At 51.1% G+C, this 25,629-nt stretch overlaps 1 protein-coding gene across 1 annotated transcript in view; it reads right to left on the bottom strand.

Annotated features, from left to right (window-relative positions):
• LOC132333008 (hydrocephalus-inducing protein-like) overlaps positions 1-25,629 on the bottom strand; it is a 69,601-nt gene that overhangs the window by 29,452 nt on the left and 14,520 nt on the right. Inside the window, exons 7-26 of the mRNA XM_059857735.1 lie at positions 24,361-24,553; positions 23,147-23,246; positions 21,801-21,919; positions 20,421-20,644; positions 18,445-18,512; positions 15,818-16,050; positions 14,926-15,026; positions 13,549-13,684; positions 12,934-13,098; positions 11,921-12,073; positions 9,854-10,092; positions 8,566-8,818; positions 7,821-7,964; positions 6,338-6,481; positions 5,533-5,849; positions 3,884-4,013; positions 3,261-3,359; positions 2,363-2,572; positions 1,367-1,495; positions 310-487 (exon numbers count right to left, since the gene is read on the bottom strand). Coding sequence (XP_059713718.1) covers positions 310-487; positions 1,367-1,495; positions 2,363-2,572; positions 3,261-3,359; positions 3,884-4,013; positions 5,533-5,849; positions 6,338-6,481; positions 7,821-7,964; positions 8,566-8,818; positions 9,854-10,092; positions 11,921-12,073; positions 12,934-13,098; positions 13,549-13,684; positions 14,926-15,026; positions 15,818-16,050; positions 18,445-18,512; positions 20,421-20,644; positions 21,801-21,919; positions 23,147-23,246; positions 24,361-24,553 — 3,335 coding nt within the window. The remainder of the gene's footprint in view (positions 1-309; positions 488-1,366; positions 1,496-2,362; positions 2,573-3,260; positions 3,360-3,883; positions 4,014-5,532; positions 5,850-6,337; positions 6,482-7,820; positions 7,965-8,565; positions 8,819-9,853; positions 10,093-11,920; positions 12,074-12,933; positions 13,099-13,548; positions 13,685-14,925; positions 15,027-15,817; positions 16,051-18,444; positions 18,513-20,420; positions 20,645-21,800; positions 21,920-23,146; positions 23,247-24,360; positions 24,554-25,629) is intronic.

Raw genomic sequence — 25,629 nt, 5'->3', positions numbered from 1 at the left:
CTGTTGCCCTCTGAATCTCATTGCCTGCAATGTCACACACATCCAACCCTGCCAGAAGCCCTGCCAGCCTCTCTTACAGCTTTCCCAAGTCTTTCAGGACCCTGCCAGATGTGCTGGCAGGCTCTGCATGTTGCTTCCTGGGACAAAGCCCACATGGGATCCTCTGCTCAAGACTCATGAAGCTTGAGTTGGTCTGGGAGTCCTGCAACCCTCCAGGCTCAGTGGAGGTGAGCATGAGCTGCCCTATGGGTATATGGTAGGGAACAAAACCAGAGGGGCCCTTCCTGGGGGCAGACAGGCAGTGCCCACCTTTGATGTTCCAGGGCAGGTTCATACTGATCATGGGAAAAGATGCTTCTCCTTTCAGGCAGATATTTTCTGGGTCCAGGTCATCCACTTTAAGCTGATAAGTCCTGCTGAAGGCTCCTGGTAATCCTGGCATGTAAGAGAATTTCAGCACTCGCTTCTTGCCAGGTGCAATGGAGCCCTGCAGGGACAGGAAAAGAGGGAGGAAATGTATCAGAGTGTTTGATGGGGAATGGCTCGGATGGCTTCTAGATGGTTCTCATCTAGAAGAAACCATCAGACCACATCACCTTCATGATAAATATATTACAGTATTGGCTTTCACAATTGTTAAATGCTATGTGTTTTATAATGCTGACTTTTGTAAAAGAAGTTTTGCTAAATTTTAGAGTTCTTTTAATGAGAATGTTGTGTTGCGATACCAATGTTGGTGAAGAGTTGTTGCAATATTAACATTTAACCAATGAAGAAATGGAAACCCATTGAATGTGTTGAAAAGTTACAAATGACCAGGACTAGGACAACTGCACAGGCTCCATGTGCCAAGCAGGACCCGACAGAGCGCCCCAGGGCTCTAGCGGTGACGCTCTGTCCCTGTCCTCTGTCGCTCTCTCCATTTCTCATTTTCTCTCTCTGCTCTCTTTTCTATCCCCCCTCTGGTCAGGACCATGCCCTCTCTTTATCAATAAACAGTTTTCAGATACAATACTTGCTGCGTTTGTGCCTTATTTTCATCTGAGAAATCTGTCAAAAAGAATTCTCCTCTGCTCCCCTGACAGCAGGACAGACAGTGACCCACACACCTGTGCTGCCTGCCGGTGTCTGCCCTGTGACAGCAGAGCCACCCGCCAGCCAAGGCCATGGGGGAGTCTGCCAGGAGAGACTTGTCTGATCTTCTCTGGCCCCAGCAGAAATGCTTACAGCCCTTCTCTCTCATGGCTGGGTTTGGGGTTTTCCCCTCTGACTTCTGTCCCCCTTACCCATCCCCCCTTTTTTTTCCCTTTAACACTCTCCTGGGCCACCTGACACAGGGCTGGGGTCAGTCACTTGTGCTACTTACAGTGGTGGGGTTGACCAGAAACACACCAGGCAGATGCTTGTCTTCAGGGCTAGGGTTTAGCACCCAGCTGAATTCAATCTTTCCACAGTTTGCCAGGGTGACCTTGCTGTGACAAACTTCATTAAACATCTGGAGAGAAGGCACAGGAGAGGGAAGTTACAGACCCAGGGCTGCTGCTGGGAATCTCCTTCCTCTCTCCTGGGGCTGAAAGCAGACACATCATGGGAGCAGGCACCAGGGAGGAGATAAGGGCACTTGGGAACCTGGGGAAGCCCCAGGCACAGGGCACCTGCACAGGACCAGGGAGCTCTGGCAGCACACAGAGGTGTGGTAACAACCATGTGAGGGCCAGCAATAAATGAGGCAGGGGACACAGGCCCTCTGCACTCTGAGGGGTCACCAACAGCCAGGAGAAACAGAGACAGCACTGAGGCATTCCAGAAGAAAAGGCACCTGCATGCAAGTATTGGCAAACAACACACATGCAACAAGGGAGTCACCCAGGGCAACACAGACAGGGCCAGCAGCTGGAAACATCTGTGGGCTTTCAACTGGAAAAGAGTGAAGTGGGGATTATGCTGGGACAGTCTCTCCAATTGTAGTGACAGGAAGCCCAACTTCTTCCCTTGATTATTGTGTGGATTAAGCAAGAGCTTTAGACAAGAGCATCTCCTTGGAGGTCAGGCTTTAGGAGTGGATCAGCAGAAGGATGTCTCAGGGACACATCCCTCAGAGCAGCCCCACTGGGACCCTGCCTGCCCCAGGAGGCAGTGTCAGGTACCCTGAAAAAGAGGCATTCCCAGCATTGTGGAGAGGGTTGGAGATGGCCATTTTAAACCAGCTTGGATGCCAGATGTGTCCCCCAAAGGTTGTACTTCCAAGCCCCAGAGCCAACAAAGGGGCTGGGAAGGGAAGGGAGCCCTGGAGCGAGGTGGGCAGGAACCCGCTGGCCGTGGTGCCAAGGCAAGGAGCTGTGCCAGGGGATGTGTGTGCTACCTGTAAGCCACAGTTGATCTCCCGGGGGCTCAGGGAGTAGCTGACACGGGAGATCTCCCCGGTCACCACCACCTCATAGGTGGGGCCTCCCTCCACGTGGCACAGTGCCATGACATCAGAGATGGTGTTGATGTGGCCAGAGAAGGTGAAGGAGACCTGCTGGATCTCTCCTGGCTGCAGCACACCTGACAGTGGCACGATACTGAAAGCCTGGCGGAAGACAGGAGAGATTGAGGTGTTGAGCATAGAAATGGATGCAGAAGAGCATCTTGGAGCAAAGTGCAGCTGTACCTGGAGGGGCCTATTCCCCAAACACTGCCAGAATCATCCTGCATCCATGCCACTGACTATGGAGAAAGGGCCCATGGAGAAAATCTTCTCCCATACTCATGGGTCAATGCATTAATTAATACATTACATTAAAGTGAACTGCGATGCCTCTTGGCAGTAGAAATTCTCTCTTGCCTTTAAAAAGTTTAAAAAGCATTTCTTACTGCTTTTAGAAAAGGAGGAGACTCAGAGTGAGAGCTCTTGGAGCTGAGTGAAGGAGTCTAGCCCAGCTCATCTGACTCCTGAGGCTCTTCCCCTCTCTCTCGGATTTAAATGCTGCTTTCTCAAGGTGCTACAGCAAAAGCTCCTGCAAATATGTCCTACGGACCACCTGAGGAGTTCCAGGGGGAGCAGTGCCCTCCATGGGTGCTGCACAGCGTCCTTGGGAGCCCTACATTGTGTCCTGCACGGCCTCTCCAACTACCAGTTGCTTCAGCAGCACTTTGTGCTGGGCCTGGAGGGATGGGAGGCCCCTCTGTGGCCAATGCTGAGGGCCACCAGTGGCACTGGGAGCTCCAGCCCTGCTTGCCACACTGACAATGTGCAAGTGAGACAGATTCCCTCTTACCTCCTCCACTTCGAGGCGAGTGTGTGGGACGTCCATGGAGCACTGGATTCCCTCAAACCCCACTTGGAGGCGAGGGGTTTCAGGAATTTGTGGTGGCACCTGAAAAACAAACCATTTTCTGTGCTAGGAGGAAGACACAGCCACTTTGCAAAGTCTCTGCTTGTAAGACAGCTTCAGGGCCAGCAGTGCAATAGCAGCTCTGGGGTGAAAGCAGAGCCCTGCACACAGGCAGTCTGGCTGGCTTGGGAAGAGGCTCCATGGAGATCAGGACTCATCCCAGCTTGCTCTGGGAAGGAAGCTGGAGTCTTACCATGATGATGCAGATAAAAGCCTCATCTTACATTGGGAAGCAAACAAGGCAAAAAATCCCACACTCAACACAGGGCTGTAGGACCTGAGTGAGCATCTCCAAGGAAAACTCTCCTGTTTCTCCCTCCCACTCACCCCATGTCCAGCCACTGGCCCTGCTGCCCAGCCCACTGTCAGGGCACAGGACAGCACGGCAGCAAAAAGGGAGGTCAGCACGAGCATGACTTGGTGCTGGCAGGCTGGGGAGGCAACACAAGCAGTAGATGTACAAAAATATCTACCTCTCCTCTAAAACATTGGGTAAAATCCTGCACTTTTCTCAGGGTTTTGTCTGCCTCCTCCTTTCTCATCTTGAAGTGTCTCAATCGAGTTGCCATGCGATCCATATAGGTTATCTTCCCCTTTGGTGGTTGGGGTTTGAATTTAGGTGGGTAAAGCTCATCTCTGGAAAATAAGAGAACTATGAACAGGGACCTGCAGTGAGAGGGAGGGACACCTGCACAAGCAGCTCCTGGTCAGGATACAGCCCCTGGCTAGGTGCTGGCACGTTGAACTGAAAAATGGTTTGATCCAGCCTTCCCAATCCAGGCTGGAGCAGCTCTGTTCTAAAGGCAGCCCTGGGATGACACTGAGGTGCTGCAGCAGCTGCAACTGCTTACATTGAGGAACTACAGAGGATAGGGATTAATACCTTGAGGGGATGCAAAAAGCACAGTGGGAGAGGAAAAGACAGAGAAGGCAAGCAAAAAGATGAGATTTGAGGCACCGAGGGGCAGACCCAGCCAGTGCCCAGCCAGCACAGCCCCACAGTGCCCAACACCAGAAACTCTGCAGCTCCACCAGGGATTTATCAGGAATGTTTCCCTGACACTGTTGGGGGGTTGGGTGACATTTTCCAACCCTCCCAGGTGACTCAGGTCACATTCCCCATTTTAAATTGAACCAGGTGCTCAGGGTAACTCTGCTTGTGTTTCTAATGCCACGTGAGGGACACAGTCAAGCCATGCCTGCCTGTCAGCCTGCTGAGCTGCAAGTGCTCCCCACAGTCAAATACCACCTGGATGCTCCATTCCCAGACAGGCATTCAGGGCCTGGAATGACCTGCTCCCCAAAGAATCACTGTCTTTGGCTTTGTAGCTTGTTATCTATGGCTGGGTTTCTTTTCTGGCTCTCTCATCATAATCCCCAAGAGATCCCTGATCATCTACTCCAGTGTCTTTAGTTGAAGGAATGGTTTGAGGCAACTTCCCAGGACCATGGTGCCCAGACAACGACATTTTTCACTCTAAAGTAGAAACTCTGGGAGGCAGGGATAGGAGATGATGTGGTGAACAAGTCCTGTTATCAAGATATTCAGAACCCATAAGGGACATGTTGCAGGGTGGAAAAGTCAAAATGAGTAACAAGTGTCACAAAAAAAGGGAGTGAGGACTCCAAGGTGTCCACTGAAAGCTGACCCCTGGGAAAGAAATCGTCCTGGCACTAAAGGAGTTGTCTCAGCAAAGAAGGAAAGGTAACAGGATGTTCAGCAGGAACCCTGGTGCTAAAGGCCCTTTGTCTGGTCTTGGGACTTTCTGGGCATCCTCCAGCACAACGCAAGGGAGGAAGGCAAGGAGCAGAGAGCAGCCCCTGCAGAGAGGACCCATCCCAAAGCAGAGGGGCCAGAAAGGCCTCCAGCAGCACTGTGGGAGCTGGGACTAGGAGCCCTTCATCAAGGTGGACATTGCCTCAGGCCACAGAGGTCTGAGAAAGCAGCTTTCACCCCAGCTTTCCTTCCCAGGGGAAACCACAGTGGGGGCTCTGCAGCACCAAAGTGGTGGAAAACCTATTCCCTGAGCATCCAGCCTGAGCACAGCTGGTCAGTGTTATTTGTCAGATCCCAGGCAAAGAGCTTTGTTCTTTGCCAAGTACAAACAGGACACCAGCAAAAAGAGCTTCAAGGAGAGGGCAAAGGTGCACATACCTCAACATGGTCACCTGGCTGTCAGAATGGAATGTCCAGTGGTACTCCACGGGAAGCAGGCTGCAGTTGGTCATCTCCAGAAAACGCACTTCTTCAGTGCCAGCCTCGATGCAGCCAAACTTTAGGGTGCTGGGCTGGATTTGGAGATTTGGGAAGTTGACTTCTCCCTGAAGGGTTATGTACTCCACAAAAGGATGGCCCCTGACCATCTCTATCTTCAGAACCTTCTCTTTTTTCCAGCTCTTAAAATCCAGTTCATAAGCTGGGTCAAATGCGATGTAGAGATGACAGGTCTCCCATACATCCACTCTCACAGGCTGCAAGGACATGAGCAGTAATTAATCACCTATGGCATGATGTCCCAAGGTCTGACAGCATGAAACAGTAAATGCTCAGAGTGACCCCAGCGTGGGCTTCTCAGTTCATGGTTCATTTCTCTACAGCAGGGGTCTGACTGCAGGCACCCCAGTCCAGTCCAGGATTCCCTCAGGCTCCCATTTCTGTGCTCAGCCCCAATACAAGGGGGTGGCTGCTGGAGAGCTGGCATGCTTTCCAAGAGACACCTTTACTGCATGGCTCACCCAGACCCAGCTGCCTGCTCCCTTCTCCCTGTGCCTTAAAGCCAGGATGGATCTTCTCAATTCAGATAAGATTGCGATTCCTTCAGCAGCTTTGCTGATTCAGCTCAGGCCAGCCCACTGCTGCTGCTACAGAATAAACTTCTTGACTCAAGGAACTCCCAACAGAAAGGCACCACCACATCCCTCCTCTTCAGACCCCACTGGAGGAGCCCAGGGCTGCTCACCTGGCCATCTGGGAGGGGCTCTTTGTTCCCATCACAGACCAGGAATGGCTGCTGCTCCAAATCCAGCATAAGGTCCAGTGGCAGCAGGCAGGTGTTTTTTACAGCCAAAGGCTGGTACTGCAGTGTCAGGACATCACTGGGTTTCTATGGAAACAGGAGACAAGGAAAAACAGATAAGGAAAACCAGCCTCAACTAGCCACAGACCTCCTTCTGCTTCTGCTGCAGCTCACATTTTTCAGCCCCAGAAGTGCATACATTTCTATTTACCATTTCTATTTGTTTCTACCCTTTCATAAGATTTTTCTTTATAGCAGATGCTTTTCATGTTTAGAAACCACAGCATCCTCTGGAGGGCAGGGAAACACTCCCAAGTACAGATGAGAGAATAGGCTCCTGAGAGGAGGTGGCTGCTGAACAAGATCTAAAGCAGAAAGTGAATCCAGACCATTTGTCTCCAGTTTTGTCTCTCTATTGGGCAGAACAGCACTAGAGGATCTTCACTCACAGTCATTTCTCACAACCTTCCTGGCTCTAGCAGCCTCAAAAAGCAGTTTGTCTGCAACATGTGTCCTGCAGCCCCTGCTACAGGGACAAGGTGTCTGTGGTCTCAAAGCTCTGATCAGCTTGGGCTCTTCCTTCCTGTCTATGCATTGTGCTGGGCTTCCTGCATGGTTTAGAGAAACCAGAGACTTTGGGAAACGACTTCTGCATGTGCTGATACCAAACAGGTGCTGTGCCATAGTATGCAATAAATCAGTTTGTGTGTGTGGCATCGAGCAAAACCCAGGCAGAATCAGGGAGAGCTTCTAAATTACATCTGAACTGCCTCTTCCAGGGATTCTGTACTTCCCTGGAAGCCTGGGAACCAGAGGAGAGGCCCAAAACTACAGAAACCAAATCATTAACCATCTTCTCTTTTTCAGACAACTTGCAGGAGACAGAAAGATGATGCTGGAGTTGGGATCCAGAGGCTAAAGGGCACCTGCTCTGCCTCAGTCTAATCATCACTGCAGTTACAGGATGTCTGGGGGCCCTTTGAAAAGCAGAGGAGGCTTAGGGAAATGCACAGAGCTGTACCATAGAGCTATACTATAAAGCATCCCTGCCAACAGCAGAGAAGGCAAAGAGACACAGGAGATGTTGGGTTTTTCCTTGTCAGCCCGAGGAATTCACAGGAATCTCCAGTTTTCCCAGCTTCCCTACAGCATCAGTGTACAGACATCACCATGCCTTGGAGGATCCTCAAAAGCCTCCTTTTACAGTGAGCAGAGAAAGTGGCATTTCTCTGGAAGTGGCCACCATCTCCTGGCAGCGCAGCTCTAACTGCAATTTTACTTTGGGGAAGTCAAATACCAGTCTCATCTCTAAAAGCATCTTCACTCACTTTACAAAGTGCCTCAGGAAGGGTAAAGAGGGGCTTTAACACAAGCACACACCCCCCTCAGCCATGCTGTTAAATGCCAGGATGCAAGCCAGACTTACCTTGTCCACCCGGAAAGAGAATTGTCTGTGTGATACTTCTATAGAGGGGTGAATAAACTCACAGGTAATGACTGTTTCTATTATCTTCTCCCTCTCGAGGGTTGTCCCAATGACAGCTTCACAAAACACATAATCCTGCACCTCCTGCAAGCAAGAGTCACTTGTCACCAGTGGGTAGTGGCAGGGCACCCTGCAAATGCCCTGCATTGGCTCTGCACCCACCACGGGCCCTATTCCTGCCACAGTTACAGTCACTGCCCCCTTTTCTTCCTGTGCTCAATTGTCTGTAACGCTGCACCCCAACCACCACAGAAGGCACTTGTGAGAAACCCCCTCCCCTGACATGGCTTTTGTTTTACTCCGTGCTCACCCCAGATAAACCACTTGGCTCTTGTTTAATTCACTTTCTTTTCCAGCTCCTAGTCTAAGTGTAACTTATTTCTCTGCCCTTCTTTGCTGACTCAGTGTGCAACACTGCTTGCCCCAAAAGAGCAATATTTCCTTCCACCCCTGCTTTGGGATCAGCCCTGGGTTTTGGTAGCTGTGCAATCACAATAAAGTCTTAGCTGGCCTGATGGTGGCCAGCAAGGAAATCAACTGATGCTGCCACAGAAACGTGTGGCCTTAAATCAGTTTTGCGAAGGCCCCTGCTCATTTCCCCAGGCAAATGCCAAGGGACTGTGGAGCAAGCCCAGGGGAGGGGATCTGATGGCTCCCCAGGCTCAGCCCGTGGTGGGGACCTCACCTGTGGGATGCGGGAGAAGCCTCGCAGCACCAAGTCCTCAGACTGGCCTGGCTTCAGGCCCATAGACACTGGCTCCAGCCCAAACACGGGGCTGGCACGTTCAGGGCTCTGGGAATCATCCTGGGAGCTGCTGAGGTCTGAGACACTCTGGCCCTCCTCCTCAGGTGGGCTGTAGCATTCCACACTCCAGAAGAGCTGATGGTAACGGCGGCCCTTGTTTGTTACTTTGAACCGACGAAAACAGGGAACGAGGCTAGAATAGAAGGCAGGATGGAAAATCTGCTATTTCCCTGGTCATCAGATTGCTCCCAGTGAGCAATCTGAGGTGTTAATAGCTTGGAGACTGTCTTCATTTCCAGCTCTTAATGTGGACCAGAAGTAGTGTCTGATAAGGTGCCCTTCTGATGTCATTATTGCAAAGAGAAATATGTTTACAACGGTAATGTAACATTTTCCAGGTGAGGCTAACTGGACGTGGTGTTTCCCCCCAAAATGTTTGTTCTGGGGTGATTCATACTGCTGCTGTATTTTGTATTAATCTGTGCTCAAAACTGTAAGTGAATCTTTGAGATGCTGCCCTTGGGGACCTTGTGTGTATGATTGCAGGCATTTCTAAAAGCCAGCTCAGAGGCAGTTTCTGGATGATCCCAGCAGCTGGTAAAAATCATCTGCCTGCTCCAGGAGAGGACACCAGGGGAGCAGAGCCTCTCTCGTTTGTAGCAGCCTTGGCTCTGCACTGGTAGCCATTGGTAGAAACTTCATTTTGCAATTAGAAACTGTTTGGCAGTGAACTTTGCAAACTCTGCTGGCAGCTCTGCCTCCAGAACTGCTCTGTGGGCTCCTGCCTTCCTGGTGGGGGTTGTCACCCTCCTGTCTCTTTGTTCCCAGGGCCCCTGCTTTCCTGGGAGGTGACACTGGGAAAGGGCAAGGGCAAGGATCTTCCCTTGGTCCCTCAGCCACACGGAGGGAGGGACCGCCTCACCCCGGTGCCATTTCAGGAACCTTTTGTTCTGGGGCAGCCTGTGAGATCATTACTTGATCAAGTGAGGACATCAGTGCATTAGAACTAAAGACAATTCAGGGGCAATTTAGCAACTGGTTTCCATTTCAGTGGCTTTTGAGGGTGCCTAACAACTCTCAACTGGCCATCACGTGTTTCTAAAGGAATCTCTGCCTTCAGGGAAGGAGTCAGGGCTTTAAACACTGAAGAAGACCTTGCCTGAAGGACTACAGAAAAACTGCTCCTTGTTGAGACAGGGCGAGAGGCAGGAGTGGAGAGATCTCCTACCTGAATTGGTATCCCAAGTTGAGCTCTGGGGCAAGTGGTCTGTCTATGACAATTGTGGTGCCAAAGCCCAAAGCCTGGAGAAAGACGGTGTTCCAAAGGCTGTTCCTAATGAACAGCTCGAGAGCATCATCAAAAAGCACAGTGTCATCCAGGGTTGCTGTGACAGTCACAGAAACCTCACTCTTAGGAGGGATCACTCCTTCACTGGGTTCAATAACAAAGCAGTGGGATTTGGAAGCCTGTAAGACAAACATAATGTGCATTTAGGATGGAAACCATACACCCTGGTGTCTTGTGGGATATAGGAAAAGGAAAGACTAAAGAGGGGAGGATAAAAATCCTAAAGGCTTATTTTCCCTAAAGTTCAGCTACAGTACTGGGCAACAGCAGAGCTCATACAACCTGTATTTTCTCCCTCCTTTAAGGGACTCACCCAATTCACCCCGTTTTGCCCAACCCAAGGGATACATAACCTCAGGAGAGTGTTCCTTCCCCAGTCTTTCTCTGGAGTGTGGGCCAAGGAAAGCTGCTTTCTCTCTCTTGGCTTCTCACAAAGGCTCAAGGCCAGAGGAAGTCATGACTGCTGAAATCCCACTGCAGAAACCACATGCCTGGAGGACACTGCTGAGAGCCTGAAGAATATCTCTGCAAAACCAGTTGAGCAAAACCCCAACACCAAACTATTCTTTCCCAAGGGGCCATCAGTGCTTCCCAACATCCCCTGAAGGACTGAAGCCCTCACTCCCCACCGATCATCAGCCGTAGAGAGGTGCCCCAGTGCCCTCTGCTTTGGAAAAGTCACCTCCAAATGGTTAGAGCAGAGCAGGAAAGCAGGAAGCAGAAAGAAAACTGGACAACATGTGCTCTGTGGGCATGGCCCACTCTTCCCAAGAACTCTTGTCATCTGCTTTCTCATGGACTTCACAGATTGGGCAAGAGAGCTAGAAGCTGCCCGAAGGAGGGAGGAAAGGCCTTGCACCAGCACAGCTGTACAGACACAGCTCTGCAGGTCCAGCCCTGGTAGGAGCATGTGAAACCCAACCTTTACACACCATGACCACCCAGCCAAGGTCATTGCTCCCTGCAGAGGCTGAAAGCAGAACTCCATTGTGGAGTCAGGAAAAGCTGCCCTGGAAGAAAATCCCTCACTTTAGGGTAACATTTATCTCCCAAACAGCTGGAAAAGCAGCAAGAGGAAAATTCACACCCCTCCTCCTTGGCCCAGGAGGCAGTGGCTGGACTCTCCCACATGGCCTGATGCTTTACCCACAGACACAAACAAGTCCTTAGTACAGGTTTTAACCAGCTCCACAAGTTCAACACACCCAGCACGAAGAAGAACAAACCTCAAGCCCCTCACAGATCTCCCCCTCCAGCAGACATCCCACCCAGCCCCAGGCCCAGCCTTTCCTGGCTGCACCAGCCCTGCTCCCCCTGCCAGGGGAGCAGCCCCAGCTCCTTCTGCCTTATGCAGCCTCCACATATTGAACAGCCCTTCTCTGCAGCTGGTCCCCAAAGATGCTCTTCAATAGCACAGAGATCCCAGGCTGGAGGGGTGCACAACCCCCACACTTGTCTTTGTGTGGACAGCCCAGCTGGCTTGACCCACAGGAGGTGTGAAAATTGCCTCCCCACGAGCAGTCTGAGGGCAGACCTCACACCCTGCTCTCTACTATTAACAGCAGTGTGGCACAAAGCAAATGGAGATGGACAAGGAAACCACAGTGAAATCCATGCTCTGGGGAGCAAAGGACCACAGGTTTCTCTTGATCTCGGAGCTCCAAAACGTGACATGCACAGCTAAAGACAAAAGATCAAATTTAGGGAGAACTTGTCAACACAACCCAGATTAATTTCTGCTCCAACATCTCTGCACCTGACTTCACTGAGGGGTGTCCCAGCTAAAACCACTCCAGAGCCAGGTTCCTCTTGCCTCACTCAGATGGAATATTGGAGTATTTTGCTTCCTCTCACACAGGGCAATATGGAAATCTTGCATAGAAAAAACAAGTCATGGCTGCTACTGACCAGTCCATTTCCCTGGAAAACAGCCCCACAGATACTCACCATCTCCATCCTGAAGTCTATAGGGATCAGACAGTCACTGAAAAGGGTAAAGCTTTTTGAAGTCGGCTGCAGAGCTCGGATCCTGCCGAACTCTATCTGCTTTGGACTTGGGTAGATTTTTGCCAGCAATCCAGAGCTCCGTAATTCTATTCTCTGTTCCAGGAAGCAGACAAGAAAGATTTAAGAAAAAAACCCCAAAACAAACTACAACAGGGAAACCTAAAAAAGCTTAAACAGCACAACCCTGCTCAAGTTATTTCTTTAGGGACAGCTACCACTCTCCAGCTGAAATGCTGGACTTTTGGGGAAAAAGAAAAAGAAAATGACATGTTCACCTCCAAATCAAAAAGGATTAAGGTAAGAGAACCTTTCAAATGACAAATTTTTGGCCCAAATGAAGAATTCTCTAGTTAAGACCAGGCTGACAGTTAAACAACGGGTTATTCTGGTGGGGAGAAACCCTCCTCTTTAAGGTAAGCAGCCTGATAGTTGAAAGCAACTGTTTTGTCAGACTTCAGGCTCCCTGGCACAGCCTGCATTGCCTGTCCTTCCTGTTCACTGATTTACAAGCAGTGCCACAATGGCTCAGGTTTAGATGTTTGGTGCCATCCAGGGAATTTGGCATCATCATTTCCTTATGTTTTGATATAAATCCTTGTAACCACTCTTCAAATGCCACCTTTCCTTTCTTTTACAGAAAGCTCAAGGTTCCCAGAAGTCTTCTGACATGCTCTTTTGTGCTCAGAGAGATGACATTTTAAAACAGATGTTTCCCAAGTTAACAGCATTTTAAAGATTAATTAACTAAAACTACCCTCGATTCCAGCTTAGATGAACTACCTTCTGTGTCAGACACTGAGATTACCACCTATAAGGCATGAGCTGTTTGTCCCACCCATCCCTCCTGTCCTTCTCCACAGCAGCCTGTGCCTGTTTTCCCCAGAAGAATCCCTATCCCCTTGCACCCAGCCAGGAGCAGTTGCCCACAGGCACACAGCTCCCCTTGCACTCACCCGTGGGTTTATCTCATCCCCAAACACACCGACGAGAACCCTGGTACGATGCTCGCCCAACGTCTGCACTTCAATTATAACTGGGATCTCTGCTGTGCTGTGAGGCTGGACAATCCCACAGGGCTTGGGGCTGGAGTAGAACACAGGACAGCCCTCCTTGCGTTTCTGGAAGGGACAGAATGAAATGCAACTTCAGAGGCACCTCTGAAGAAACTTTAGACTCCTTAAGATCCACCGCAACAGCAACTTACACATGTTTAAAAATCCCCAGGACAAAGGTAAAAGGCACAAACAAGATGCAAGAATTATAGGCTTAGCATTCCCAGGGGATCCTGCAAGGAGGCTGCCAGCACAGGCATTGGTGTCTGTGGATGCAGCAGCTTTTCACAACCCTCTAAGATCTCCCACAAGAAAACACCATGAAGACTAGAGTAGAACATTAACTGTTTCCTCAGGAGGTTAAACTGCCTCCTAAAGTTTACATTCAGGTAGGATCCCATTCTCAGCAGATCTTTAAGACTGAATAGAAACCAGCAAGGTCTTACCCAAACCTTTTTTTCCCCTAATAATCTCCTCAATCACATTTGACAGGAGGAGGTGGATGTGATGCCAAACCTGGTGAATAAGCCCGTAGCAGCCAGGAAGGTCGCTGGAATTTACAACGAAGAGCTTCCTCTCGTACGGCGCCTTCAGGAGGCACTTACTGTATGGCAGGACTTGGGGGCACACACGCAGCTTAGGAACGAGACATCTGGGCAAAGAGATGACCCCAAGGGAATCAGAGATACTGAGAGAATGGAGAATGTTTACCCCCAAAGATTGCGAAAAGAAGCATAACACATTTCTCACTGTCAAATGGACATTTAACAGCCCTACAGTGATCAATTGCCTTCTAAGTCTTCCCACTCAAACAGGTCTTGTCAAGGAGGGGCAAACCCTGAGAGGCAGCACCCAGAGGCTGCCAAGTGCCCCAGGCAGAGCACTTTGTGCCACAGCTGCCTCAGCCCCTCCTTTACCCAAGAAGGCTTGCAAGGACTCCTGTCACAGTCCCAGTGATCCACGAGCTCTGGGGGAGCCTTCCCAACAAGGGTCAGTGCTCACTAAGGCTCAAGGAACACACAGCTCCAGTGTCTCAGTAAAAATGACTCCCTTCTCTCCCATGGTGCTGTTGCCCTGCCTGAGAACTCGGCTGTTGGCCCCAGCCTTGGAGGGCACGAGACACCAGCTGCCCTCCAGAGTGGCTGATCACCCCCTGCCAGGCCCTGCAGCTCCCTCGGTCCTTCACAGCTCCAGGCACTGACTGGCCCCAGCTCCACCTGCTTTACAGAATGGCAGCCCAGGCACTGACTGGGTGGCTCTGCCTGGGACAGGGAACAGCACCAGGGAGCTGCATCCCTCTGGGCATTCAACTGACACCCACAGCAGCACAGCAGGATGGAATTCTGCTGCAGCAACAACGACTTTTGGGTTAATTCTGAGAACATTAAAGCTCAAAATGGGAAGCACAGGGAAGGAGAAAAACTAGAGCTGACCTGCCACATCAAGAGCTGCTTTCCTCTCATACAACCTTGCCCTCACCACTCTTGCTGGGAGCCACTTCCCTACTGCCATGTGCCCTCATTAACAGGACCAGACCCTGACTCTCAGCAGGCTGCTTGGTGTGTCCCAAACCAGTGAACAGTGGCTGCAACCAGCACAACTCCACCTCTTGCAGCAAGAAGGAGAAGAGGCCCTCGGGAAATTTGTTCCATCTCAAGCACCAAAACCCAGACCAATAAATGATATCATTCCTGGTCCCTTTAGAAGAGGGCCCAGGACCATGCTGGGCTCTGAGCAGGGGTGCTTTTCACCACAGGCTGCTGTCCAAGCGCTGCTGTTCTCATGTCCAGCTGGCACAACATGAGGCCATTAAACAGCTCTCGTTCTTGGCAGCTACAGCCAGCAAAGCCTTTGCAAGGCAGTGCCTGGGGGAGGCCAGGCAAGGGCTGGTACCTGGCTTTGATGACCAGTGCTGCCACTCCCTCGCCAATACCCTCCAGGTCCACCAGCATTCTCCTTTTGAACCTCATCATGCTGTTAGAGCACAGGGTCACCTGGTGGAAGAGAAGAACAATAAATTCTTCCTTACAAAACCTCGTTACCCATATGTGATATCCTTCAGTTCTTGAGGGAGGATTTGGCCTTAATTCTTCTGCTGGTCCATGTGTAGAGCACAAGTCTCAGAGTAACAAAAGTCTTCCGGCAATACCAGATTTGTTAAACACACCTCGCTATCACAGCATAGGTCAGCTACATTAAAACATTAGACTAAAGCTCCACACACCACTATATTCAAATTAAGGGGCCAATTTTTCATGTGACTATAATGCCATAAATGCAGAGGAAATCTGACTGGAACACAATGAGTTCAGCTTTACAGCAGGAAGCTGAGGGCAAAGTGTGGCCCAGCAGGTGCTGGGCAGTTCATGGCTGCAGAGTTTTTTGTCTCCGCTGGAGATCCCTGCAGTGAATACAAATCATTCGTCTCCCCAGGAGAGAGAAAAAGAGACCAAGAACAAAAGCTATCTGCTTTGTGGCATCTCTAACAGCCACCTTCTGCCCTCATCCTTGCTCTGCCCACTTGTAATCAAATAAATTGCTCTCAAAAACACAAGAATGGCTTCAGGACTTGACCATATGGTATTGATCTCAGTGTATGATTTTGGAAACAAAACAGTGCTCCTTGAGGAACATCCCAAGTAAGCCAGCTAGCAGAGGCCTCACACCAGTGCAGATCTCTCCCTCCCACCATGCTCAAAGCTGGCACCAGAGCTAAAGCCCTCCCACACTCCAGGGAAGTACCAGCCCTGGTGCTGAAGCGTCTATGGCTGGACTCTTCCCATACCTCAATATCCTGGTATCCCTGGGAGGGGATGGTCCCTTGGCTGGGATTCAATGTAAACTCCTTTGGCTCCACATAAAAATGAATTCCCCTCCTCCAGGCTGGGTCACTATGTCTGCGTATTAGATCAAAGCTGCTGACAGATGGCTGCGTGCCATCGTGTGACATGCGGAGCTTGAACGTCACGGGCGCCACGGAGCTGTTAGTGAGGCGAACACTCTTGGTGGTGGGAAAGCCTGGGAAAGGACACAAATATCCAGTTAGGCACCCATTATGGCATGACTCCTGGTGTGAATATCCTGGCAGGATGAAAGTGTGATTGGAGTTTAGCTCTTTATTATCTGAACTACAGCTCACCAAGAAGCTGCATGAGGAATTAACCGTCACTTAGTTCCCTTTGACACTGATTCCAGACTGCAGCCTTGAAAATGCCCACTCCTAGCCCTGCTGAACACTGCAAGCTTCTCTCTTTGTGATGGGGAGGAGCTCCCTCACCTGCCCCAAACCAGCACCAGTTATCTCTCAGTGATGAGTGTGCACCCAGACTGAGCATTTACTCTGAGAATTCAAGCTGTCAAATTCCCTGTTAAGTCTGCCAACACTCCCACCGCCTTCAAGATATATAAACAGTGAGTCATCATTGAGAAGAAGCTACAGCAAAAGTGAGGATGGAATCAGGAACTAGAACGTGATACAAAGCACCCTAATGCAGTTTGTCTCTGCAGGACCCTTAAGGCATCTCTTGGTTTGGGCCAAACCACCTGAGCACGTGACAGCTCAGAGCCCACTCAGCTGGGGGCAAGCCCGAGCCCTGCTTTGAGATTAGCAATTAGGAACCATGTCCCACTCACCCAACAAACAGGGACATCACAGCCATGCTGCTCACTGTGATTGCTGCCTGCAAGGGTTTAGCCCACTTTAGCTCTGAGATTTGCTTTCCATCCTGGCAAGCCAGAGATACAGCCACTCTTGGTGGGGATGTCCTGCAGAGCCCAGAGAGCAGCCACAACCTGCTCAGCAGTGCACACCTGGCTGGGCTGGCCAGCTCTGTGGGGAGGAGACTTCTCCCTGGGCCTGCCCACCAAGAGTCACTGGAACACAGATGGGGAGAAAAAACAACTGCAGGTGCAGCCCAGAGCTTCTCTGTGCCCATCCAAGTGACCACTGCCAGCTCCAGCAGTGACTCCAGCAGGGAAGCAAGAGAGGCACAAAAAGGACAAACACAGATGTCAAAACCTCAAATGAGACTGAGGTCACCACATGCAGACAACAATCAACAGTTACAAAAAAGCAAAGATACAACAGCTGCCTTCAGCTGAAGAGACCTTAGGAATGAAATTGGATTAAGCAGGATAAATCTCCTGTTTCAGAGTCATATTTCTATCTGGTGCCTTTCTTGTTTCATTTCTTCAAAAGCCAACTTGACAAGTGCCCCCGTGGTGATGCAGGGTGGGGAAGAAACAGCTCAGGAAAGGCAATGAGTTTCCTTAAAAAGCTCATGAACTTCACCGTTATGGGTTTAGGCTTCGTAGTGAGTGATGCCCTTGGTCTGGGAAGGGGGATAGGGGTTTTGGGGGGTTTGGCCCTGGGGCTGGGCTTTTCCCTCCGGGGTTTTTTGGGAGTTGTGGCGTGATGCCGTGGGCGGCTGTGCAGTGGGAGCTGAGGCTGGGCAGGGAGCGGAGCTTCCCTTCCTCCCCCTTGGGGATCGAAGCTCGGCCGCTGCTGCTGCGGGAGGTTGTGAGCTTGGCCCCAGGACTGCCCTGGCTGCAGCTCAGCGCTGCCATCGACCCTGCCTGCCTGGCCCGCTCCTGCCTGCTGCTGCTCTGCACTGCCGGCATCCCCCTGCCCTTTGGGAATTTGCAAAAGGAGCATTTCCTTCCTTCCTTCCTTCCTTCCGCCACTTCCTTCCTTCCGCCGCTTCCTTCCTTCCGCCGCTTCCTTCCTTCCGCCACTTCCTTCCTTCCGCCACTTCCTTCCTTCCGCCACTTCCTTCCTTCCTTCCTTCCGCCACTTCCTTCCGCCACTTCCTTCCTTCCGCCACTTCCTTCCTTCCGCCACTTCCTTCCTTCCGCCACTTCCTCTTCCTTTCCTTCCCTCCTTTCCTTCCTTCCTTCCTTCCTTCCTCCCTTCCCTTCCTCCTTCCCTTCCCCAGCTGGGAGGGGATCACTGCCCTGCCAGAGCCCACAGCTCCTCCTGCTGTGATTGTAACTACACCAAAGGGGAAAAATGGGACTTGGCACCTGGGAAACGTCTGTTCTTGCCTTGTCTGTGCTGTCCTGATATAGTCTAGGAAAGAACTGTTATTCCTTTTCCCATCTTTTTGCCTGTGAGCCCTGTAATTTCAAAGGTATCATAATTTGGAGGGAGGGGCTCATCTTTCCTTTCCAGGAAGATTCCCACCTTCCTTGGCAGACATCTGTCTTTTAGAGCAGGACAGAGTCACCAGAAAATACAGACTTTCTATTCCTTGCCTCTATTTGATCTCACAATGGCAAAATGCTACCTGAGGCACCAGCAGCCCTGGAGTTCACCCCCTGAAGAGGCTGCTGTGGCAGACCGTGAGTGAGGGATGCTTTTCTGTTGGAAAGCACAGATCCCTGACCCTGTGTCCCAGCCCAGGGAACACTCACCAAAGGCGATGACCCCGAAGTGGAGCTCATGGAGGTCGAAGTGCAAATTCGGTCCAGTGACGCAGCCCCTGGGTGGACAGAGGAGGAAATGGCTCAGTTAAAGGAATTGCAAAGGCCCAGCTGTTGTGGCTCGGGGGCACAAAACCTGGGCTCAGGGCACCGTGGGTTTCCAACAAACACAGCTCAGCACAGGGCCCCGTGCACAGGAGGCAGCTAAAGCCAAGTGGCCAGCAGCCAACAGCCACTGATGGGCTTTGGGCACAGGGCAGGAGGGAGAACCCCCGGGATGCTGGTGGTCCCATGAAGGACCCCAAACACACACCCAGACATGGCTCCGTGCCTCAGTTTCCCCATCTGCAATGTGATGGACATAAAGGCGTCCCCACAAACTTCTGTAACCAGCCCTTCCAGCCACAGGTTCCCTGCCTTGCTACTTAGCTGGAACTGCTGTTCCCATGGAGGAGCTTTCTCAGGAGAGTTTGACCCACACAATCATTACAGACAGAGTTCTGAGACATGAACCCAGGGGAGCCCCAAACATCCTCTGAAAGAGCAGCAACAGTTCTACACACTGAACAGATGAATCCCAGAGGAGAGGACCAGCTTGTCAGCAGTGCACCAGCTGGCACAGCCAAGAGCAACAGCTTCAACAACCAAACCAGGGTGTCCTGAATCTAGCACAGCACCTCAGCTGTCCTTGAACTCAGCAGACAGACTCCAAAAGTCACCAACACCCACTGAAATCAGCACTTGGAGCTGCACAACACTCACGAGTTGATTTCATGGTTGCTGCCAATCAATGCTCACTCTGCCTTTTGGTTCAAAATCAAGGAGCAGTGACCTGGGCCTTCTGTTGTGTTCACAGGACTGCCCTGGCTCTACTCTGCACATCTCAACAAGAGACACCTGCCCTTGTCCAAGGAGAAAGGTGCTTATGCAGAAACACCCCATGACCAGTTTGGGTGAGGGATAGAGGAGAATCAATTATTTGATGGTGAAAGGTTCCCTCTTGATTTCCAAAATAAAAAAGCAGCACTTTTCCTCCAAAAACAAAGCCAGCATCATTGTTTCTCCACCATGGGCAGACCTACTCACCCTTTTCTCTTGCTAAGTAAGAACTTCCTTGTTCCTTTTTATCCATCTCCCTTATCTTATTGGTATAATTCAGTGCAGACTGCTTTCATTTCTTTACTGCCTTGAGCCAGTGCCTCCCCAACAGCAGCAGCCCAGCTCCAAAGCTCCAGAGCAGCCAGCATCAGCTCTCCTGCTTCCACTACCTTGTCCTAGCAGCACATGGCTCAGGCTAGCAGGGACAATCATGCTGCTGTGGTCCTGAGGACTGAGCTCTACCTCCCCTATTACCACCCCTTCTCCCTTCTGCTGGGCCAGGATTGTCTCTTGCCATGGCACCAGCCCGTGGGAGGATTCCCCAGTCCTTGGGACAGTTCCTGCTGCACAGTTCCCTGCCTCACACATCAGCCCTTTGCTGGCTGTGGAAAGGAGGTACCAGAGCACTCTGTGCACAGGAGCTGGGAGCACAGCTTGTCCCCCACAGCAGGGCTGGCAAAGGTAAGCTGAGGCTGCTGCTGCCCATCTGGCATGAGTTATTAACAGAAGTTTTTAAAAACACTGCTGCTGGTGCAGAATGACCCAGGCTGGCCCATCTCCAAAGCCCTGGGGGCTTTGCTGGGTGTTCAGGTGGGAAATCCCAGGGCAGCTACTGCCCACAGTTGATCCATCCCACTGCCTGCCATGAGCCAAGGCAGAAGGAGATCTCTGCAGGGAGGAGTCACTCCAGCTCCTGGGTACCACACACAGGGCAGGAGGCATCCTCACACTAAGGCACTGCCAGGATCAAAACAGAGATTCAGACCTCAGGCAAAACCTTTTTTCTCTGCTTGACCCCAAAATGAGGTAGGTGGGGGATATCTCAGAGACAGCTACAGATGTGCCCACCAAGCTTCCAGGGTCCTTACGTGATGGTCAGGATCACAGGTGTAGGAGATCCAGCCACACTGAACTGGAATTCTTCCTCAAACCACTCCAACACGGTGGTATGGAAGGAGATCTGAACAGTCTGGGTCCCACCTGGTGCAATGATGCCCTCCTCGGGCTCAAGCTTGAAGCAGAAATCCACGTTTGTGGTTGAAGGGATATAGGTGAAGGGAGCATCAAGAGCTCCTTGGTTAATCAGTTTCACCTGCAGCAGCAAGAAAGCAAAGTGGAAATACATGTGGAATTTTCCCTTCTTGGGAGTTATTGTCTAATGATACAATTAAGACCCAGAAAAGGCAGAAGATGCTTTGTGCTGCTGAATGGCAGAAGTCAAAAGATACAACAGGACAAGTTCTGCCTTTGGGTTTTCATGCAGAGCAGTGGTGACTCCACAGAACTGCAGTCACCCTGGGGTTGTCCCACGGACACAGAGCAGTGCACCTCTGCTCAGCATCACCAAGCTCATTGAGAGCTGGCCCTGAGAGCAACATGGGCTGATTGCAGCTGCATAGTGAATCACCCCAGAGCTGCTGCTGCCCCAGTTAGCACAGCTCCAACAGCACCATCTACTCATTCACCTTTTCCCATACCATGAAAACAATTCATTGATAATGAGGCATCAGCATCAAAATGTACAGACAGCACCATCTTTTGGTAAGAAAACTCAGCGTGTCTTTCCCTTCCCCAGCTTTTGAAAGTGTCTGGCATGATGCAGTGCCTCATTTTATACCTCGTTCAGTTGCTCTCTCATGATTTTTTTGCAAACTTGACACTACTGGGGGGAAGGAAAATGGGTAGAAAAATCCTTTGCTTTATTCCCAGGAACACTTTTCTCTTTCTAGAGCCAGAGATGCACCCAGGCTGAAGTCTGGTGAGGTCAGCAAGGGAGAGAACTCCCAAGCCCTTAGCAAGGGCCAGCACTGATGCAGGAGGCTGATGGCTTTCCTGTGGCTTCCAGGAATAAGCAGGGACACTTGACTGGAAGCTGTTTTCAGTGCACTGAAGCTCAAAGGCAGCCAGTTTGTTCCAGCTGCTTCTGAACAGCCCAGTCCAAAGGTGCCTTGTGTCTGGCACTGCCACAAAAGCCTCTGAACATGCAGCTTTTTCACCCAGTGTTGGTTCCATGAGCCAAGGGGCTGCTTTGCAGGAAGCCTCCCAGCTGATCCCTAAGGAAGGCTGCCCAAAAGCAGGGACTGGGGGCTTCATGAACAACAGACCCACCTTTCTGACCCCCCAGATTTGACCAGTACATCAAATATTCCCTGCTCACAACTGCCCAGGTTGGCAGGAATTCCACAGCTCCAGCAGGCTTGCTGCTGCCTCAGGAGCCATCAGGATCCATCCCAAGCCCTGCTGCTCACCTCATAGACATAGGAGGTGTCAATAAAAATATTCCCAAGGTACAGTGCAGGAGGGCTGAGTTCAACCAAGGGTCCTTGTCCTTCCCCTCTGAGGCACAGGGGCAGCCTGTTCTCATGGCCTGGGGAGAGAGGTCCATTTCAGTACAATCATTCCCTCTGTACACTGGATTTTCCAGGCTGCCTCAGTGCTAGTCCCTGACTCTGAGCTGGATGCAACCAGCTCCTGATGCTGCAGGAGAAGATATGGACCCTTCTCTGCCCTCAGGAGATATCCCTTGGGGCTGACTTCTAATTTCTAACCCTTTCCTTGGGCTGGCTTCCAATTTGAGCCACCAGTTTGCTGAGTTTAAAACATCTCTGGTGTCCTGTAATTACAGGCCAAGGAGTAATGGGTAGAAATTGAAAGAAAGGAAATTTAGGTTAGATATTAGGAAGAAATTTTTTACTGTGAGGATGGTGAGACACTGGAGCAGGTTCCCCAGGGAAGTTGTGGAGGTTGCAGCCCTGCAAATGTTCAAAGCCAGGCTGGATGGGGCTTGGAGCTACCTGGTCTAGGGGAGGTGTCCCTGCCCATGGCAGGGGCCTTAGGACTAGATGATCTTTAAGGTCCATTCCATCCTTAACATACTGTGATTCTGTGGTTTCCTTCCCGTGCTCCTGGAGGAGCTTAGAAATCCATTCAGTGAAAGCACAAAGCTCATAAAGAGTTTGGCAATTACCAAACTACCTGGCTCAGTAGCACAGGACTTTGTTGCCCAAGTCCTCACCTTCTGACACTCAGCACTGTGTTGTGTTTCCACAGACTGAGAGCTGCAAGGTGACAACTGCCACACAGGGAGAGAAGCAGGTGCTGGCCAAGGGTGCTCCTTCTACAAACAGCCTGGGCTCAGTGGGGCTCAGCCCCCTTTGGTCTGGTGGTGTCGGGGCAGTGGGAGCTGATCCAGGGTCAGGGAGCACATTTCTGACTCAGCTCCTACCACCTGATGATGGATCCATGTCAAATGGACCCATCCTGGAGGCCAGGGGCCTGGAGGGGCTTAGTGCTTGTTCACTAAAGCTCTTCTGCTCTGGAGCTCTCTGGCCTTTGAGGAAATGCTGGCAAAGCAATGGCATGAAAACCTCTCCCTGCACTGCCTGGGCTGTTCTGGCATCAGTAAGGCAGACCCAGCATTCTGAGCCCTGGCCTGGCACGGGAGACTCCCTGGAAGCTGCAGGGCCAGTGGGGATGTGCCGGCACTGCCCTGCTGACCAGGGACTCTTCCCAGCAGTTCCATGGGAGCCCAGTGGGCTCAGGCTTGCACCATGGCTTCACTGAGGGGGAGAAAAGCAGGGCAAAGCAGCTGCACCTGAGACATTGCAGTAAGCCACACTTTCATACTCCTGTGCTTCCAGGGGCTTGAAGGTCACCTTGATTTCGGCGGAACTATTTGGCTCGATTTCTCCCTCCTGCAACAGAAAGAGACAGCAAAACATTGCTCTTCAAACTTCACATTGCTTGTTTTCAACCACAGGCCTGTAAGCCTTGAATTAGAGCATCAGTCTTGATGAGTGAACAAGACAAAGAGCCAAGGAAACACTCCAAACCCAGCTCAACACACTGCTGGTAGCTCTCAGTGCTCAGCTGATCAGCTCCCACTCTCCACAATATTCCTGCTGCTCTGACACAAGCTCTTGGTCACATCATGCTGCTGTCAGCTACATGGGATGTAACTGCCACTGTGCACTGGTGGCTCTTGGTCTTAGATGGGCCATAGGAGTAACCAAGAAGAGAACATGATTCCCCTTCCTTGAAATACAGATATTAGTTAACCTGTCTAGAAAAAAAGCAGAGGTTGGGATTATTCTGGCGTTTACTCCAAGATGAGAAGGGATTTTGCACTGTGCAGACACCAGGCATTCATCATCTCTCACAATGCCAGCACTCAGGATCAGGGCTCTGGTTGATGGGAGCACGTGGCAGTTTGCTTGCATCACCAGAAAAGGAAAAGGTTTTCTGTCCCTGTGTGCAGGAGAACTCCAAAGGCCCATTTCACCCTTCCACCCTGGTGTCCAGGCTCTCAGAGGACACTGGAAGGCAGACTCAGAAATAGTGCAAGGAGTGGTTACAGGAGGGGATTGGCATTTCTGTCATTAACCTTGGGCTGAATTTGGCCTCCTCTTCCCAGAGAACCATTGCAAGCTTCAGGTCAGTGTGTGAGCTGGCAGTGCTCCAACAGCCTCTGCTGAACCCCACGTGTTGGGGGAGCCCCTACCTACAGTAACTGCTCCCTGTGACACTGCAAGGACACGCACAGAGTGCCCTTGAGCTCGAGCCCTGGCAGCAGAGCTCAGCTTTGTCAGGCTCCCAGCCCTGCCTTGAGCCTGCAGGGCAGAAATGCTTTTTTAGCAGGGAGCTCTGCAGCTGCACCAGACACTCCATGTCCTCCCTCTCAGCACATGGGGCCAGCTGAGGATCTGCCCAGTGACTGCAGCTGGGGGGGAAAGGGGTGGGGGTAGGGTGCTTGGGAGGAGCAAGAGGAAGAGGAGGAGGAGGAAAATGAGGCTCTCAGCTATCACTTACCATTGGCTCAATGAAAAAAATGTCACTGGAGAACAGCAGGGGGTCTCTTTGCACCTTTGCAATCTTCTCCTCGACCATGCTGCTCAGGAGGGCAACGTGATCTTCACAAAAGCCCTTCTCCTCCTTTATTTCTTTCTCCTCCATTAAGCTTTCGATCCACACCTCACTCGATGGCTGCAGCAAATCACACTGCCTGCAGCCCCAGGGAGAGACAAGGCCAGCAGATGGTTTAATAAGCCACATATTTGCAGAAAGAAGTGTGAGTGCAGGAGAGCAAAGCACTTGGGGAGAAGCAGCAGCAGCTCCCCAGCCAAGGCTGACCCCAAGCCATGAGGGTCCCAAATGGATCAGAGGATAACTCTTTGTTCACTGGCACAGCAGGTAGTTTTACTCCATGCTTGCAAGCTCAGGAGAGGTTTCCAAAGCCAGCATCCCTCCAGAGAACCTCCTGGCTCAAAGCCTCTGCCAAAACTGAGGGAGAATCCACCAGCCACCTCAGCTGGCTTTTCCTGCCACTGAGCTGCTCGGGGGAGGCAGATAAAGATCACAGAGCACCCACTGCAGGGCTTCCCTGGGAAGGGGAGATGAAGCTGGGTTGCAGCTACGTGTTACCAGCATCCCTCTTTGTTTCTTCCATTTTGGACCTGCCCTGTTCCCTACTCTGCCTTTCACAAGAGCATCCCAGAGCACTTCCAAAGGAAATGGATGAATTCAGGCACCGCATCCCTTCAGTGACATTCAAGGTTCTATATGCAATATGCATGAGAACAGGGGCTCTGGGAGGGGAAGGGACTTTGCTGTGCGGGAGGGACACAGCAAACTCCTGGAGAGACCTCTTCATGATCCAGAGCTTTTTGGGTCCCATCCCAGTGCATGGTAGTAAATGTGCTGAGAGGGAAAGGATCCTGCACTATATCTCATCTCCTGAAAACATCCTCTCTGCTCTGAGATCTCAAAAACTTCTCTGACAGCAGGACAGCAGCCTTGGAGCACAGCCATCCTGAAGACTGGAAGTGAGAAGAAAAAAAATGTCCTGGTGACAGTCTAGGACACAAACGAGCATGAAAACAGATGTAATTGGACAAAAATCCACAAAACCAAAACCAGGTTGAAGTTTACTTTGGGGAAACTCAGTTGCTTCTGAGGGAAACGTGGATCACCTGGGGTCCAGGCTGAGGCAGGCAATTGGGAAAAAATGGAAATAAACAGCCGAGGGAAGTAGCTAGAGAAGGTAAAGGGATTTTCTTTTAACACAGAGCTTGTACAGCA

The sequence above is a fragment of the Haemorhous mexicanus genome, chromosome 12, assembly GCF_027477595.1.
Source record: "Haemorhous mexicanus isolate bHaeMex1 chromosome 12, bHaeMex1.pri, whole genome shotgun sequence".
NCBI classification, from domain to species: domain Eukaryota; kingdom Metazoa; phylum Chordata; class Aves; order Passeriformes; family Fringillidae; genus Haemorhous; species Haemorhous mexicanus.
This window is presented reverse-complemented; position numbering and strand designations above follow the sequence as displayed.